This window comes from Malania oleifera, chromosome 3, assembly GCF_029873635.1.
Source record: "Malania oleifera isolate guangnan ecotype guangnan chromosome 3, ASM2987363v1, whole genome shotgun sequence".
Lineage (NCBI taxonomy): Eukaryota > Viridiplantae > Streptophyta > Magnoliopsida > Santalales > Ximeniaceae > Malania > Malania oleifera.
The window spans coordinates 40,830,956-40,850,833 of NC_080419.1; the positions used below are offsets into that span (position 1 = coordinate 40,830,956).

At 35.1% G+C, this 19,878-nt stretch overlaps 1 protein-coding gene across 6 annotated transcripts in view; it reads right to left on the bottom strand.

The window, feature by feature from the left end:
* Window positions 1-19,878, bottom strand: part of LOC131151071 (uncharacterized) — a 55,919-nt gene that overhangs the window by 21,058 nt on the left and 14,983 nt on the right. For all 6 annotated transcript variants that reach the window (XR_009135684.1, XR_009135685.1, XR_009135686.1 and 3 more), the window contains exons 11-14: window positions 13,234-13,347; window positions 11,879-11,992; window positions 11,628-11,708; window positions 11,285-11,360 (exon numbers count right to left, since the gene is read on the bottom strand). Coding sequence is in view for 3 of the 6 variants with exons in the window: in XM_058102247.1 (XP_057958230.1) it covers window positions 11,334-11,360; window positions 11,628-11,708; window positions 11,879-11,992; window positions 13,234-13,347 (336 nt within the window). In the remaining 3 variants the exon portion in view is untranslated. The remainder of the gene's footprint in view (window positions 1-11,284; window positions 11,361-11,627; window positions 11,709-11,878; window positions 11,993-13,233; window positions 13,348-19,878) is intronic.

The following is a 19,878-nucleotide window of genomic DNA, read 5'->3' on the forward strand; positions in this document are numbered from 1 at the left end:
AACTACGGGGGTGCTATAAATTCTCTGATGGTAGACACACATCCAATTTAGGATTTTGGGGTTCAGTTTAGTGGTGGCTATGACAGTCAGGGTTCGGTTGCGAGACCATGAAACTGGCACCATGTCAAAAGTACTATGTAAACTAGAAGACCTAATCACTGATAGGTCTATCTCTACTTATATTAATCTATGCCAAGTAAACAACAATGACCATAATATCCTTACTAACTCATGCTTACTTACACATCAATAATGCTAAATAACTAAAGATAACCGATAACAGTGTTCTAAAGTAGTGACTTTGTACAAACCGTGATAGGTCAAATTGAGTCTAAAAAAAAAGGCAAAAAAAGATCCAATAACTTTTTATAAGGCAAGGTCTAAAATTTCATTTTCAACTAAAATTTTGAAGCTCCAGAAGTACAGAATTTCGATGGAAATTTCGATTTCAATGTCAATTTCAATTTAGATTTGAAAAACAATGGAAATTAGTAGTAAACCATGGAATTCTTTTATAGAACTTCAGAAATAGCTAATCGACATAATATTGTAAGTTTTAGGACTAATATATTACAAATTAAATACATATGTGTTGTATATGAGGTACACTAATTTTAATATAATGTATATTAAACATATTCATAACATAATGTGTATTGAGGGTAGGCCTTGGATCAACAGTAAGGTTGCTCCTTTGTGGCCGATTGATCATGGGTTTGATTCCAAGTAAACAGTCTATAAAAGTAGGGGTAAGGCTGCGTACACTGTGACAACCCTCCCCTTACCCTCACAAAGCGGGGAGCCTTATGGCCCTGGGACGCCTTTTGTAATATAATGTGCACTAAACATATTCAGTTAATATAAATGAAATTCATAAATCAATTAAATATTATTTATTGTACAAATAAAGATAATTTAGACATGAATGGTTAAATAAATTTTTTTTGTAAGTTTAATTTTTCATATAATTTCATAAGACCTTGTGATAATCTTTTGTTTCAACAAAAAACAAAAGATGAATTAAGGGAGAAATTTCACTTTGCGTCTAAATCTCACATTTGAATTCCAAGAAAATTTCATTCTATGGCTAAAATTTCAAAGGGTTTTGCCAACATTTCAAGATTTCGATAAATTTTGAATGATCTATTGAAATTTGGGCAGAAATTATGTCAGATGGAAATTGACTGCCATTTCAATTAAAATTTCAACAATTTCTTGGAAATTTAAGACCATGTTATAAGGTGAAATTTTATGAAAATTTGAGATAGGTAGCTCATGCTACAATTTGTTCCAAGAATGAAAAAAGAGTTTCATCGCCAAAGAAATGGCCTAAAATTTTTCTGCTTAGTGACAACTTTCAATTAAAATTTTCAAAAAATTTTCTGCCAAAAATTTTTGTCATTTCTAAAATTTGATCAAAAATTGAAAACAAAATAAAATTGATAGGTAATTTCCATCTTGATCCATCCCAAAATTTCAGTAATTTAGATGAAATTATACCACTGAAAGCTTATATTTATAGGAAAACAATAACTTTAAAATTTAATAACCAAAACTTAAATTAATAATCCCAAAATAACCAATCTTGTGAAAATCCCAATATGGACCTTAGGAGTTCACAATCATATGGTCCCAAAATCATGAAACAATTCGACTCCAACTAAAAATTTGTTAGTAGTAGAATTCTTGAGGGATCCCCATGTGACTTGTAAAGATCGTGGAATTTTTGGAATCAAATGACCTTACACATACTGTAGAATTTCGGGTTAGCATAGGAAAAAGGAAAGAAAAAAAAAAAGTGTTCTAATAGCTGTTATTTTGCATAACACCACATGACCCAATGGAAAACGTGAGTCCAACAGCCTGAAAAATAAAGAAATAAAAAGGTTCATTATGATTATCAATGGTTATTTTAGTTATTCAACATTATTAGTGTGTTAGTGTTATGTGATTATATTCTCTGTATACTTTCCCGCTGTTCCATTGCAACCACAGATTTACAAAATCGATTGGAGTTGAAAAATCAGCATGATAAAATAGGATTAAAATACGATAAGATAAAGTAATAATAAGTGAGAGCTAGTAAAGGTATTATGGTCATTGGTATGTACTAGACATATATTATATATAGAGGGACAGACCTGTCATTGAGACTAGGTCTTCCATTTTACCCAATTATTTGACATGGTATTTGAGCATAATTTTGAGACTTAAACCCTAATTACCACAAGCACTATCAAAACTGAAACCTAAAACCCTAAATCCACTGCATGTCTATTTTTTCAATCATCATAGAAGAATTTCCAGCAATACCATAGCCCTGAAAAACAGCCAGCAGCTGCCGTAAGCCAAAGCAGTTGCTAGAAATTTCCTGGGCCAGATTTCTAGTACAGGAATATAAAAACCTCCATAGATTTTGTAAAAACAACACCAGTCACCCACAGACATTGCAGATCTGCACCCCACTAAAATCCCATCTCCAGAACTCCTACCACACACCCTCACGCACCGGTTTAAGGCAAGCAGGCTAACCCCACTCACTGGCGTATGAAGCTAATTTCAGGAATTTTTTGGCTTGAATTCATCCTGCAGTGCTCAAATCCCTCTATAAACATGAAGTTTTTCATGATGTTTTTTGTCCAAAGGTTTCACCCTTTTTAGTTTCTCATGTTTTTTTGTTCACTGTGTATTTCTAATCTACTACTCTAACAAGGTGGCATGTGTGTGTTGGGATGGAGTCCCTAAACCCCAAAAGTGTGTTTCCCCAGTCAATCACTTGTTCAAGTACACAACATACTATAACTGCCTCAAAAGAGTATTCAAGGTTGTTCCTCCAATATCAGGCATCCCAAGAAGCATTTCATCACATTGTGTTTTTTTGCTCAGAAAGGTAATCCTACCATCAATATGTCATCTAGTGTCTCTTCCACTAGACTCTAGGTTATCGACTTCGTTGCTACTGACCATATGACAAGTGTCACCAACTTCTTTTCTGCCCTCTAGTATTCTAAAAATCTACCTCAAGTTAACCTTGCTATAGTGTCCGCTATTGTAGTTAAGGGGGTAGGAGCAGTAAATCCTACTCCTACCATCTCTCTTTCTTATGTTTTGTAAATTCTTCAATCCTCCATCAATCTCACATCCATTAGTAAAATTAAAAAGTCACTAAATTGCTCTATAACCTTCTTTCTTGATTATGTTGTTATTTAGGATTTGAAGATGAGAAAGATGATTGGAATAGGACATTAAGCTAGTGGACTTTATAACTTTGAGCTACTCTCTCCTCCTATTACGTGTAATGCCGCTGCCACACCATATCAAATTCATTGTCGCCTTGGTCTCCCTTCATTGGACAAGTTAAAACAGCTAGTCCTACTTTGAGTTCCATGTCTAAGCTTGAATACAAGTTTCATTAATTAGGAAAGTATCATCGTGTTCCCTTTGCTTCCTAAGTCAATAAAAGAGTCATTACCCCTTTCATGTTAGTCTATTAAGATGTTTGGGGTCCAAGTCATGTTACGTCAAAGTTGCAATTTCAGTACTTTGTTACATTTGTTGATGACTACTCCACAACGATTTGGTTGTACATAGTCAAAGACCATTCTGAGTTGTTTAATATCTTGTGTGCCTTCTGTTCTCAAATAAGGACTTAGTTTGATGCGCCAGTCTAAATACTTCATAGTGATAATGCAAAGCAGTACTTCAGTTTGATATGCAAATCTAACATGAGCCATCAGTCATTTTGTGCCCACCACAACAAGATGGAATTGCTAAGTGAAAAAGAAGATCTATTCTCAAAGTCACTCCAATCATATTGCATCAAATGAGTGTCCCCTAAGTTTTCTCGAGTGATGTTGTGCTCACTGCTTGCCCTCTCATCAATAAACTGCCATCTTTTGTCCTTGGTGGTAAAATCCCATATTTAGTTATCTTCCCTAAAGTTCCTTTATTTCCCCGACCTCCTCATTATTCGGTTGTATGTACTTTGTCCATCAATTAAATCCAAGAAAGAGTAAGTTGGATCCCTATGCTATCAAATGTATTTTTCTTGGTTGTTCCTACACTCAAAATGGATATCGATGTTATAGCCCTGCTTTATATCGATTCTTTGTCTCTATTCATGTCGCCTTTTTTAAATCAACACTATACTATTGTGATTCTTTGAGTTATGTTGACCATGATGAATCTCTTCCTCTGCCTAAACTTCCCGATCCTAACCTATTTTCTCCGCCCAGTCCTCCTACATCTTCATCTAGTTTGAGTCCTTCTCATTGCATGGATTGTCCCAATCTACAAGTGTTCACATGATGACTCAAGGGAGGAAAGCCTCCTCCAGCTTCGACTTCTAAACCTCTAGTTCCCTCATCAAATGATCCTATTTCCCAAGTGGTTGATCCTCCTATTGTTGTTCAAAAAGGTAAACGCAATTGTACCCACGATAACAACAACAACAACAAGCCTTAGTCCTTTTCCGCCAATTTATACGATCATGTACCATTTCTTTTGATAGATTCAAGGATATTAAATCCTTACTATTTCCTCCCAAGTTATTTTAGGTCTACCCCTACCCCTTCTACTGTCCCCCACAGTAACTAACTCACTCTTCCTCACTGGTGCACTATGTGGCCTACGTTGCAAGTGTCCACGCCATCTAAGTCGTCCCTCCCTTATCTTATCTTCTATAGGAGCTACACCTAACATACCGCGAATATATTCATTCCTTAATTTATCTTTCAATGTTATACCACGCATCCATCTAAGCATTCTCATCTAAGCAACTTTTACTTTTTGGATATTATGTTTCTTAATCGCCCAACATCCAATCTCTAATTTTATTGTTATGATTTCTTGTCACCCTCATACTACAGTTTTGTTAGTACTCTTATCTTCTATTGCTCTTCCAGTTTGAAGCCTTGTCCCATTCTAGGTGTAAGAACACAATGATTGAAAAGATGCATGGACTACACTATAATGATACTTGGAAGTTTGTACCTCTTCCTCCTAATAAGTGTGTGATTCATTGTTGCTGCGCGTATATTGTGAAGGTCAATCCAAATGGTTTTGTGGCATGATTTAAAGCTCACCTTGTTGCTAAAGGATACGCTTAGGTGTATGGTTTGGTTTATTCAAACATATTCCCCCATGTCGGCAAACTTGACTCCATACGTTTGTTCATCTCCTTAGCCATAGCCTATCATTGGCCCCTACATCAGTTAGATGTGAAGAATGCTTTCCTACATGGTGATCTTCAAGAGTAGGTATAGTGGAGCAACCACTTGGGTTTACTGCTTAAGGGGAGTCAGACTTAGTGTGTCGAGTCAATAAGTCATTTCCTAGGGCATGGTTTGGTCAACTTAGTGTTGCAGTATGAGTTTGGCCATCGACTATGGGGAGTAGATCATTCTGTATTTTATCATCATACTCCATCCGACAAGATCGCGAAATGCCACCTAGTGGGACTTAGGCTTGGTTTTGTTGTTGAGTTGTTACTCCATCCAACGAGATTCTACTTATTGTGTATATGGATGATATTGTGATTACTAGTGATGATGATTAAGGGATCCATGGCCTAAAGCATTTCCGACAAACTAAGTTTTAGACCACGAATTTGGGACCACTAAAATACTTCTTGCTTTTGAGTATATAAGTATCAAGATCTCGAAAAAGAACCCCCCCCCCCCTGGGGGTCACAGAGGACATATGTTCTTGATCTTTTAGATGAGACTAGGATGTTGGGAGCCAAACCCGCTGATACACCTATGGATCTCCAACCTAGGACGATGTTGGCAATATTATAGAAGGAAAAATATTTACTAATAAAATTAATATTAAATAAAAATATAAATGCTTATTAGAAGCTAAGGCGTGGAAGAGTCATTATCCTTAAAAGCTGATTTTGCATCTACGGAGAACATTTCTTAGTGCATATAGTCACTGCATGCACAACCTCCGGGATTACTCAACAGGCTCAATTTTGTGTGCACTCACAAATGCTAGAGCTTTATAGTGTCATTTAGTTACCTAAAAAAATATAAATCTCATACAAAGAGTAGAAGATAAAGTTATTTCAAATGAGAAAAATTGTATCTTGAAATGAAGCTGGATCACATTTTATATAGGTAAAATTAAATATAACTTCCAGCAATAAATATGAAACCTCTGAAGTAGTAGTTAATATTTTAAAAATGTTAAAACTAATTAATATATTAAATTTAACGTATATTTAATTAAAATAAAACTGACGACAACAGTCACAGAGGACGTATGTTCTTGATCTTTTACATGAGACTAGGATGTTGGGAGCCAAAACCCATTGATGCACCTATGGATCCTAAGAGTAAGCTAGTGCTAGATATAGGTGATTAGTTGTCCACTCTAGGACGATGCTGGAAATATTATAGAAGGAAAAATATTTACTAATAAAATTAATATTAAATAAAAATATAAATGCTTATGAGAAGCTAAGGCGTGGAAGAGCCATTGTCCTTAAAGCTAATTTCGCATCTACAGAGAACATTTCTTAGTGCATATAGTCACTGTGCGCACAACCTTTGGGATTACTTTGTGTGCACTCACAAATGCTAGAGCTTTACAGTGTCATTTAATTACCTAACAAAATATAAATCTCAAACAAAGAGTTGAAGATAAAGTTATTTCAAACAAGAAAAATCGTATCTTGAAATGAAGTCGGATCACATTTTTACATAGGTAAAATTAAATATAACTTTCAGCATCATAAATACAAAACCACTAAAGTAGTAGCATGGTCTTAAATTTCCATGAAATTGTTGAAATTTTCATTGAAATTTTCGATTTCTGTCACCCTGGAAATCGAAATGTCAATTGATTTCCCTCTTGCATAATTTCCGTCGAAATCTCAACAAATCATCCGAAATCTATCAAAATCTCGAAATTTTAGGGAAACTTGTCGAAATTTTAATTTTACAATGAAATTTTGTCTGAATTCAAATGAGGAATTTGGGAGTGAAGTGAAATTTCTCTTTTAATTTATTTTATTTATTTTATCGAAACAAAAGATTATTACAAGTGCTTTTGAAATTATATGAAAAAATAAACTTATAGTAATATTTTATTTATCCATTCATGTCTAAATTATAATTATTTGTATAATAAATAATATTTAAATGAATTATGAATTTCATTGTATAAATTGAATATGTTTAATGTATATTATCTTACAAATTTGATTGATACAAATACTATTTTACAACTTCCTACAATTTTTTCACCTCATACAAAACATAGATGTATTTAATTTGAAATATATTAGTCCTAAAACTTGTATTATTATGTTTGTTAACCCTTTCTAAAATTTCACAAAGAAATCCATGCTTTACTACTATTTTCCATTTGTTTTTTAAATCGAAATTGAAATTGACATCGAAATCAAAATTTCTATTGAAATTTTTGTATTTTTGGAGCTTCAAAATTTGAGTCAAAATCAAAATTTAGGACCTTGAGTAGTAGTTAATATTTTAAAAATGTTAAAACTAATCAATATATTAAATTTAGTGTATATTTAATTAAAATAAAATTGACAACTATTAAACAGATATTTTTTAAAATTTGAAACATCCAACATAAATATCAACAAACGATGCCAAAGACTTGTTGAAAAGTTGAATTATTTCATAGTCAAGTACAAGTGTTGTGGCTCAGTTTTTTGATTCTCCGAGTCACTTCAATGCTATAATTCTCATCTTGAGATATCTCAAAAGTGCACTTGGGAGAGGTCTCTTATATCAAGATCAAGGTCACACTCATATTCGACGATCTACTCGTGCAAATTGGGTCGGGTCATCTTCCGATAGAAGATCCACAACCATATATTATATCTTTGTTGATTGTAATTTGATTTCTTGGAAGAGTAAGAAACAAATTGTGGTGGCCAAATCAAATGTCAAGTCAGAGTATAGAATCATGGCTCTCACTACATGTGAACTCGTTTGGTTAAAGAACATATTGAAAGAACTAAATCAGAGTAGCCTGAACCATACCCATGCTGTTACCAAACCTCATCCACAAACAACTTGCCCACACAAACTCACTATCAAATCACTCTCATTTTCAAATTCATCTCCCCATTTCCTTTTATCCTCAAGACAGTCTCCTCCATCCATGGTTTTAAATAACAATAATGGTCTAGTAACAGCAGTGGTTATGGTCTAACAGTTGCACCATCACGGACATTATGTAACGCATAACAAATGCTGCATCTGTGAATTCATAATTTGCATTGGCAAACTTGTTAAAAACATATAGATTCATATGTTTTGATCCCAAAATCCTATATATTAATGCTTCAAATGGTTTTTAATAATTTTAATCAATTTAAATATAGCATATACAACAAGTATTGAATTTCATCTTGGTTGCTTCAGTTGCTATTGGTGAGAAGAAGAATGCACTTGCTACTTATTGATTATAAGTGAAGTTTAAACTAAGAAATCATAAATATAAAGAACATATAAAATATAGAATGCCATTTTTGTATTTAGTCTTTAATGGAATTTTTGTTATCCAAAATAAAAAATTATAGAATGCTCATAAAAGAAGAACAAAAATGCATAGTAATAGAACATCTTTTTTACCAAATTAGGTGTAAGAAAGACAAAAAAACAAAAACAAAAAAATTGAAAGAACCTGGAGTACGAAAATATGTAATTTAATGAAAGAAAAAGCTGGGTTTACACATCAATTTTTAAAACTATGCCTCCACCCTCCTCCCCACCAAAGATTCAAAATACAGAAACACCTCTCAGAATTCCTTCTCAAAAATTTGAACAATATCATATCAGAACTACCTTGTTTCTCTTAAAAAGTCTCCTCGTTGCAACACCCTCCTATGGCACCAAACAACAAGAATGTACCTTGCTAACCTATCCTTACGAGACCTCTTTGTATCACTAATTTGTTTTCACCCCACAAATATTATTTGCCTGACCATCTTTCACGTATGCACCCTATTTCTGAGTTGGGCTACCTCGTATTTTTTTCAAACTCCCATTATCTCTATTGACCAGCAAATGTTTCCTCACTGGCTCCACAACATGACAACGATCCACTCTGACTATTGATACAGATACAAGAACTGAATTTATGTGCTAAGTGTTCCTACTCTGCTCACAAACAATTTCTCCCCACCACAACCTGCTGTCAGAGCTTTGAGATCTCCATCCTGAGCCTTACCTAGCACCTATGGTGAAGCAGCAGCCAATCTCCCCTTGTCCAGCAGCAAATCAATCCTGTTTGAGATAAGAGTTCTCTTGTGTTTTAAGATTTTTTAATCTCAGCCTAGCCACTATTAATCCCTTCCTCTTTATACGAATGGACAAGTCCTATCTTACAAGCCCATGGACCCCAAGCTCCTTATAGTCCAAGATCTGGCCCAAGTGCAATGTAATATTGATGATACTCAGCCCAACCCACTACATTCTTGATCTCCAGTGTTCAGTCCACTTCCTCTCACAAACTCTACAGCCACAAGAATTTCTGAACCACCAGTTGCAGCTACTCCACCACAAACCAGCTTCTTACCTCTACAATTGTCACACTGCAATTCACCCTGATGAACTGCTGGCTCTGACCTAACCATATCACATCCTTCCAACATGACTATCTGAAACTTGATTCATGAATCTTCTACTCTGAGTGCATCACCAACTGCAACTCTTCCACAAATCTTCGGCAACTCTTCTCATCCAAACCCAGAGGGATGGATTTGGGATAATCCCTTACCAATTACACAACCCATATTCAAAAATTCTCTTCTGAGATCTTTCTTAATCACCAGCCAATTTATATCCTGCCAAACTTCCTATAGTGAATAAACTGCTCCAGTCTCAAGAATACCTAAGACAAACATTCACACACCCATCGTACAGCCTGCTAGAGTACTGCTTTTCCTAAAATCTTAAGCTGTTAGTTTGTGGGCGAACAATGTATATCATATTATCAGGCAATAACAGTCCCCAACGCATGCAGCCCAACAGCACATGGAGAGACAAAAAAAACAATAAACAACACCCATTACAGGGAAACAGATAATTCTCAACAAACACACAATAAAGACGGGCAACAAGACTAGAACCCAGGACCTCCTAGCAACCTGGCTCTGATACCATGTTAGATTACCACTTTACCTAAAAGTTTAAGCCATTAGGTTGTGGGCCAACTAACACATCAGGTCTTAACACAGCCAATATAGTAATCCTAATCCACCGGTTCCCCAACAATTTCCAGGCACAAAGCAGAAGTTTTTTTCCTTTTGATATGCAGTCTTGAGGAGATTCTTTTATTCCCCTACCTATGTTTGAGCAGAACCATCGAAACAAAATAAGAGAGCAGTGGAATAGGAAGCTAAAACAAGAGCTAAGGCATCCCTAAGAAGAGAGAGAGAGAGAGAGAAATGCCCTCCATGACCTACTATTAAAATTATACTAATTATTATATATGCATAATTGCATATATACATTACTGGAATGTACATATATTATTGTAATCACAGGTTTAACATATTTTGGTAATCTTACTGAAATAAGATTAGAACACTCATATTATGTCAGACACAATAATCTTTTATTAGCAGGAATCCTAATGAGCAAACCAAACAAAAATATTCCCTGAGATAGTTATCCCATTCTGGGGCTTAAGATAGCCAATGTGATTCCAGGAAGGCATTTAAGATAGCCTAAGCCAAAGACCCCCTGATTGTAAACAGGAACATAACATTTCCTTAAAGAGACCACATCAGGAAGTCCAAGACATAAAAATTAAGTTCCTCAAATATTATTCCACTCCAACCACCACCACCACCAACCCTCCCCACCGCATTTTTTACGCTCTTTTCTCTGATAGTACAATGCTTGAGGTAGTGAAGAGGCACCCATATTGGCAGCTAGCACCCCAAATAAGGCCTAAATAGGCAATCAAAAGGTTTGCAATACCACAGAAATGAAAGATTGCCTCACCAACACCAATATCTTTTCCTTTGTCCACATGTTTAACTCTCATATTAATTTTGGAAGACAGTGATGTTGACATCTCTATACCCTATCTTACATAAATGCATCACTTATACGGCATACCAACATTAAGATCTTAATAGTAGATGCATTAATTGACAATGAAATAAAATTTAAAAAAAAAAAACAATATTTCCTTTGATTGGAAATTTAACATCAAGGTAACAAAACAAAACTAAGTAATGAAAAATAAACAAGAAACAGTTCTAAGGTTTAAAATTCAGGAAAGAGGAACAAACCATCCACGCCAAGATGTTTGACTCATTTTCTGGGAGCAGTAGCTAGTTATCAGCATTCTAAAGCATATGTTGGTACCTACAATATATTTTTAAAGTAAAATTAGAAACTTCGCCCAAAAAGAAAAGAGTAAAGTTATTAAAGTATGAATTAAATTCCCCAAAACTGCAATTTTGAAGTGATATTTAAGGTAGGGTGCAAGATGCAAAAAACAGAAGTGCAAATTCTAACTGCCAAGGGTTTTTAAACTGTTCAAAGAAAAGCCAGGCATGATTATGTTTGAAAGAAAATAAATGACTGAGGGTGGCCAAAAAAATAATAATAATAAATAAGGGCCTTGCCTACCCTGTTCTCATCAAGATAAGAGGATGACACATGGGCAATGCCATGAGAACTGTCATACTGAAGTATTCTAAGCTTCCCTTCCTGCGAAAAAAGAAATTCAATAATTAATAATGTTTCAAAATACTACTTTCTAAGGACATTTCCCCTCACCCACCCAACCCCACCCCCTTCCACAAAGCCCCTTTTCTCCCCACAGGGGGAAACTAAAAAGGCAAGGGGAAAAAAATCCACCACATATCTTAATTGCTCACTTTTGTTCCATAGACAAGGCCCCCACCAACTGAAGGGTGAAAACAAGCTACATTGACCTCATCCTCTGCACTGGGAAGAACTCTTACAAGTTCCATATCTGAAACTCTGTAGACCTGTGATAGCAAGTGCAACAAACAATGACTGTTTGAATATATTCGTTAGGCAGATAAATAAATAACTGGGAAGAAATTTATTTCTTTTCATGCTATAAATTATTGTTCCATAATTTCCAGATAAAAAATCAAATTACAATGTTTAAAACAATTCACTCTGTGCTAAGGTAATGGTTCGCCTGCCTATATAACTGTTAAACCCGTGGCAGTGAGCTAGCAAACGGTTGTCATATCTCTTCTTTTCTATCAGTAGCTAGGATGGTTATATCCTTTTGGGCTTCTGCTTTCTTTACTTTTCTGTTAGTTGACAATTTAAGAATTCAAGGGCTAGGAATAACTAGTAACATCTCCAAAATCAAGGTCAAGAATGCCACACGCAATTCCACAAAACACGCCTATACATATTGCACCTACATTTGTAATGCCGCCGCCCCGCCCCCCCCATTATGTCCACAATATATGCTTAGTTTCCTAAACTTCACTAATCCTTCTCCTAAATTCCTTTAGATAGAGATGACACATTAGAATTAAACTTTTCTTATGTTTTATCTGTGGAAGACTATAATTGCAAAGATAAGAGCCACATAATAGTGCTATATTTGTCAAAGTAAACATATCCATTTTCGCAACAAAATAATATTTTGGGCTGCGTCTTAGTAACCAAAGGTTATCTGAGGATGAGACGATGCTCTGTCTAGAGCCTCCTTCCCATGAGAGCACGAACATGGCAACATCCTTCACTGTCCCTACCCTGAATCATTGTCCAGAAAATCCAACTCTTATTGATTCCCTGATGTTCTTCTTTCATTTTCCTTTAATCGCCTTCACTGCCTCCCTCTCCTCTTCTCTTTACCTCTGTCATAGGTAATAACAAAGTAAAGTATGGGACTTTCAAAATCAAGAGGAAGGTGGTTAACATTGAATTGTTTGGACCTCCAACTTTCTGCATCTCGGAATTTGCAAGAAGGCATGTGCCCTTTGCTCCTTATTGATAAGAAAAATACAATATGAAATTATAAATGTTGTTCAATATTTCAAGATATGGCACATATGCTTGTTATACATAACAGGCAATTTCAAGGCAACAGCTGAAAAAAAACTCATTCCGTGAGTAATGTTTACAACAGAGACGGAAAGTGAAGGAGATGGATATAAAATAGTAGTGAAATACTACCCATCTCTTTTTTAAAATTAAGAACCAAGAAGAACAGAAGTACCAAAAAAGGAAAAGAAAAATTTACCTCCAGAATTGTGTAAATTGGCACCGCTGTCTCTCCATCAATGAGAACACTTTTAAGAAGTGAACCATGGCGACGACCATAGGCAAGTAATAAGTGTTCCGATGTGGGTGAAAACTGCATATACATGAATATATGTACTTAACCAACAAATATTCAATGAAAATGCAAATCTTTTTTTCATTCAAGGGGTATACAAACATATCTTTGACATGCACAATAACAGATTCTTTAAAAGTAGCACATGAAATGGAGAGGAAGCCTAGGAATCTTGGCCATAATGGTGGTAAGAGAGAGAGAGAAAGAGAGAGGAAGGGAGGGAGCCTGGCTCCCCCATGGAGTGCAGACAGAGATAAAGACCCAGCCTTCTGATATCAGACCTTTATCGAGCCCTCCCCCTTTACTTTTGGTTCAACAGTTGCATGAGTTGAATACATGCAAAAGCAACCATTTTTGTTTTTGTTTTTTTTTTTTTTCCATTATGAATACATGTTTAGTTAGAAAGACAACATCACCCCCAAAAACAAACACTTTGTGTTGTTTTATAGACCAGAGATAAGGAGAGAGAAGGGACCAAAAAAAAAAAACAAGCAGAGCCAAATGCACCATCCCTACAATTTGCACCGAAGTTTGTTTTGTTTCTAGATTGCTTTTTCAAGGTTCCCATTTAATGATGTGACTCCTGCTACACTGCTCAGCCCCAAAAGAAAGCAACTTAATTTGTTGATCATTTCCTAAGGTATACCTTTGCTTTACATTTCTTTTCATGAAAAACCAAGATGGATTATGTTGCAGGCCTGTTTGGTATCATTGCTATTTTCTGTTTTCTATTTTTTTTTTCTGCACAGTGAAAAATCAGATTATAAAAACGCGTATGTTTACGTTATCAGTTTTCTATTTTTGTTGCCAGTTTTCAGTTGTTTGCGAAAAAACTGAAAACCAGATTTTATGGTTTTCAATTGTTTTGGAAACTTGTTGCCAGAAATTTTTTAATATTTTTTTTAAAAAATTGGATTAAATCATTCATTTTATACACTTTTAAATTAACATTAAAATAAAATGATCATATGAATTTAAATATAATTAAAATGAAAATATACATAAACTTCAAAAAATAATAATAAAGCCAATCACAAAATATTTTTACTATTTTTCAATTGTCATGTCCAATAAAATTTTTATTGTAAAGTAAATTTTGAAAGTATAACAATTAAGTAAAATAGTTATAATAATTTTTATTTTTATTAATATTTTTAATATGTATTATTTGTAATTTTATTATTTTAATCATATTTTTACAATATTATTTGATTTAAAGATGAAAATAAGCATTTTTAATTAAGTTTTTAATTTGTGTTAGTTTTATAAATGTTAACCAAATAGGGTGTTGGATTCTTATTTTTAGTTTCTGATTTTTGGTTCTTATTTCTGGTTTTTGTTTTTGTAATTTTTGACAGTGATACCAAACGTCCCTGTAACTTGTCATATATAAAGCAACAAATGTGTGCAAATCAATAAATTGAAGCTATTGGATGGTCCAAAGACTTCAAACTGACAAAATCATTTGTACACAATAATTTTTGGTGTCCAAAGACTACAAACTGACATAAAGCACTACTATTGCTATTACTTGGTGTGTTTGGTTGGAAAGGAAATGCTAGAATATTCAAAGGTGTAGCTACTGCTAACAATTTGCTTTGGAGTAGAGTGGTATATCTTGTGTCATTCTGGGTGTCAGAAAATGGTTTTTTTGCTCATGTTTCTATGGAAGATTTGCTGTGGGATTGGTTGGCGCTGTTACACTGAGCTTGGTTCTAGTTTTAGGTTCCATTCTTTGTAACCAGTTTCTATGATGTTAGGGGAGGATTTCTTCCTCCCTGTATTTATTTTTTTCTTTTCCTTTCTCTTTCTAACTCTCTGATATACATTCTTCTCACTTTTAATACAAGTCTTTGTTTACCAAAAAAAAAATTGTAAATAATAATAGTATCATATTATCCACTAATAAATCCATTAGTAGTCGAAAACACAAAAGGGCAGATCTGAACAGGCACTCATTAATGGCTGGTATTGAAGTTTGCTTCTGTTTTTGTTTCTTTCATGTTTACATTTCATGAATTGCCCATTGCTTTCTTGTTCACTCATTTCAAGCAGCTACTTCACTGGGTAATCATTTCTTCACATGATGCCTACTGTGTTTGCTCCTTCCCTTTATTACTTTGTACATCCATGGCAGACCGCATGACTTTATAAAACAAGAAGTGCATGCAATGTCATTAAATTGAGTGTATTTAGTGTCCACTGACAGCTATTTGCACATAATAATAAATTTTGTTTACTAAGTGAAATTCTGGATTAGCTATATGCCTATATCTTATAATTGTTTTTGAGGTCTTTAATTGAAATTTTGACTAAAATTTCAACACTTTAAAAGTACAAAAATTTCAATGTCAACTTTGATTTCAATTTTAAAAAATGATGGAAATTAGTAGTAAAACTAGAAACACTTTGATGAAACTTTAGAAACTATTAATAGGCATAATAACACAAGATTAAGAACTAAAATATAATAATTAAAATATATCAAGGAGAGATATATACATATAGTGTATAAAATGCAATGACTACAATACAGTAATCATATTAAACATATTTGGTTACTATAAATAGAATTCATAAATCAGTCAAATATTATTTATTATACAAATACAGATAATTTAGACATAAATGATCAAATAATATGTTGTAGCTAATATCTAAGTTTAATCTTCCATATAATTTCAAAAGTTTGAGAGCCATTCATATCCTTCTTGCAATAATATTTAGTTCCAAAAAAATATATATAAATTTGGAGAGAAATTTCAACTTGGAATTTGAATTTCAAGGAAATTTAATTCTATATTAAAATTTTCGATGAATTTTGATGAAATTCCTAGATTTCAATAAATTTTAGGTTATTTGTGGAACTTTTAATGCATATTTTGTAAAATGGAAATTGACCGCCATTTCGATTTCAAGGGTGGTGGAAAGAAAGTGAAAATTTTGACAATTTCGTGTAAATGTAATACCATAACTGTTTTTGGCTAAGTTTTGTCATAGACCAAAATTTTGAGTAGGAAAAAAAAAAATTAAAAGATATTATTCCAAATAGTCAAGGAACATAATTTTTAAAATATATTAAAATAGAGAAAAGAGAATTCTATTACCTGCAATTTACATGCTTTTAATACTATCATAAATGTAAACCCCCAAGTGAAGTGATACTTTTCCATGCAATGAACCTCTGCCGTTACTCTCCAACAGTACGTCAAACTCTATCTCCATCAACCTCGCGACCATGTCTACAAACATCTTGCCCTCTTAAGTCTAAACAAATTTCCTCTACCAAAATTAATCTACTCAAAATCACTTTTCATTGTGCCGAGACTTTGGGTGGGTTATGGGTGTTCACTCTACTTCTAAGGTTGAAGTGTTGAACAGAAGGTGTCCAACATGAGTCGCGTTGATTTATCTGCTTTTCGAATTTCAAATATCCAGGGGCTCATATCCTTCATCCTGTTGAAGAATGATGAGATCTTGTGGGTTTTTTAAGATCGATGGGTGCTTCATGTGCTAGAAGTCAAGGCCTTGAGGTGGGTCAAGGGAGGGGGCCTTACTCTTAGATCAGTGTGAGGATCTGTCATCGAAAGGGACGGGTAGATTATTGTGCCTTGAGAAGGTTATCGAAGGAGGCAGAAGACAGGACTTATGCATCCCTAGGGAAGAAAAGAGTTCAAGGTGGCAATCCTTCTTCATTGTTCCAAAGGAAGTAATGATTGGGAACGATGAATGTGGTGGCAAGTGGCAACAAGAACCTTAGCTCGCAATGCGCCAAATGTGGATCCACAAACATTCAAAGACCCAACGTACAAGGGGGCAAGGTGAGCATCTTCTAGCGGCTCTCATCAAGGTGTTCCTTCGCCAACATGCTCAGAGGCACCCCGAAAACTGGGTTGATGTTCTTTGCGAGGCATGACAACGTGCAATCGCGAGGATTGGCGACAGATCTTTCCTAAACTAGCTCTTGCACCCTCACAAATGGGCAAAGGATCTTATAATTCAAAATTTAAAAGTGTTGATGGGCCTACAGGTCTTGGAAAATTTGGGCCTTTAGCTTGTAGGCCTATTCAGGACAGACCAGGTATGAATGGTCACATTTGTATTAAGAAGAAAAAAGAGATTAGCTCTACCAAAGCTAGAGTCTCGAGCCCATATAAAAAAAAATAAGCTGGAGATAATTAAAGAGATATACAAAGAAGGAGTATTGGGCCTAGAAAACTGGATGAGATCGACAGAATTTGTAGTGAAGGAGATGGGATGATTAAGGATGGATTTCCTTCAGACAAGCAAGGGACCATTGTTGTAAGTTAAGTGCAAGATTTAAAAGATGATAAGAGGGGAGATTTGAAACAATGGTGAGCATTCAGTAATTCCCCAGCAAAAGGAAGAAAGCTCTTCCCTTAGAGAAGAGCCTAACGACATATTGAAGAAAGTCCCAGTTATCCCAACTGAATCAAATATCTCTGCATGCAATGCTTTCTGTACTCTGTTATCTATTCTAAGGGAGAATCAAGGCTAATAGATGGTGTTGAGTGATGCATCATCTCTTGATGCTAAAGATGAACTGAAAATATGTGTCAATCCAAGAAAAGTCTGTGGTTGACCAGTTGAGAGCAGAATTTGTTTCTAAAGGGGAGGATACTCTGTCACAGTTACCAAGGGATGGCTTTGATACTGATTTTGAGCACCTAGTGCTTCTAGATGATGCCTCCTTGCAGGAACAACAGTTGCTTGAGGAATAATGTTCAAATATGATCTCTAAGGCAGCACAAGTGGGTCAAAAGATCTTTCTAAATACAACGATAACCAGATGAAAGAATTGATTACTAAGGGATTTTTGGCCATTTTCCCCATCCCTAAGCATAATCTTAAGTCGGTGGTCACCATGGGTATTTCTTCTTCTGATGGGGCCAGAATGATGATGAGACAAGTGTTTGATTGGAGGCTTCAAGAATTTCTAAGCCTTAAAAAGCATTATTTCCTTTCCTATTCAGTTTATTCCTACTTCTGATGTTTTATGCCAAAGGGAGGGTCTTTTTGAGTGACATGCTTCTGGTCTTAGTTTGAGGGGGAGTGAGAGGGACTATAGAGACCCAAAAAAACCTCCTTGATAACCTGGGTTTAAAACTAGTTCGTCCTATAGGGCAAGATGTGAGAGTGGGCATTAGTCCTAAAACTTATAAGAGGAAAAAGAACCTTCAAAACACAACAAACAACAACCACAATAAACCGAGCCTTAAGTCCCACGAGGTGGGGTCAACTACATGAATCCCTTTCCGCCTATTTATGCGATCATGAACAATTTCCTTCGAAGATAAAGTAAAAGGAGGTAAAAGAGTTCGGCCATGACGATATAGATGGAATGTGAGAGGCTTAGGTGACTTTAGGAAGAGGAGTTTGATTAGGGAATTTTTGACCAGACAACCTTCTGATATCATGCTTATTCAAGAAACTAAGCTTGAGAATGTTGATTTGGGGGAAGGGGGATTGAGTGTTGTTAGGAGCATTTGGGACAAGAGATGTAAGGACATGGAATTTCTACCCTCTCAGGCCTCGTCTAGGGGTCCTTCTTATGTGGGACACTCATTCCATTTCCAGAGTGCATAGTCTCGTTGGATTTTTCTTCGTTTTTGACTTGGTAGAGGTGAGATGTAGGGGATAGTGGTGGGATTTTTCTCTATATGGGCCTTCCAGACCAACTCTCATGAGTTGCTTTTGGGATTAGTTATAACTTCATTTCTGGTTTTTGTTACCCTAGGTGGATCATTGGGGTTTATTTTACCACTATTAGGTTCCCAGGAAAGATGGGGCAAGGGAGGGTTACCTTGACCATGCAGCATTTTGATAAGCTTATTTGGGAGAGTGGTTTGAGATATCTCCCTTCGTGCAGTGCTCATTAGTCTTAGTTTGTTGGTGGTGATAGGGCTGTTGCTAGTCAAATTGATAGGTTTTGCTTTGCGGTGAGTGAGAGGATGAGTTTCCCAATGTCTATTAAATTATTCTACCTATACTTGTGTCCAATCATTTTCCTATTTGTTGGAATCTAGCAAGGTTTCTTGAGGTCCAACTCCCTTTTAGTTTAAAATATGTGATTCGATCATAATTCTTTCTAGTCTTCAGTTAGGAACTTTCGGAGTGAGGATGTGTAGAGGAAGGGGGGGGAAGGGTTAGTGTATGAAGAACCTTAAGCATTTGGAAGAGATGCTGAAAAAATGGAACAGGGAGGTGTTTGGAGATACTAAGATTAGGAAGGCCAGCATTTTAGGTGAGTTGGATTATCTAGATAGAAAGGAAGATATTAGTCTTTTAGAGAGTGAGGAGTTTAACAAGATTGAGTTGGAAGTCCTGATCTTTAAGTGAGAAATTGGAGATAGAAGGACTAAATTCAAATGGGTTAAAGATGCAACTCAAATTTTTTTCATAGGATAGCAAATGGGAAAAGGAGGAAGAATTTGATCTTAATATTGAGGGTGATGTTTGTAGACAGACAATCAAGGGGTATTTAGAGTTAGAGTGGAATCCTATTTCTGGAGATCAGATGTCTTCGTT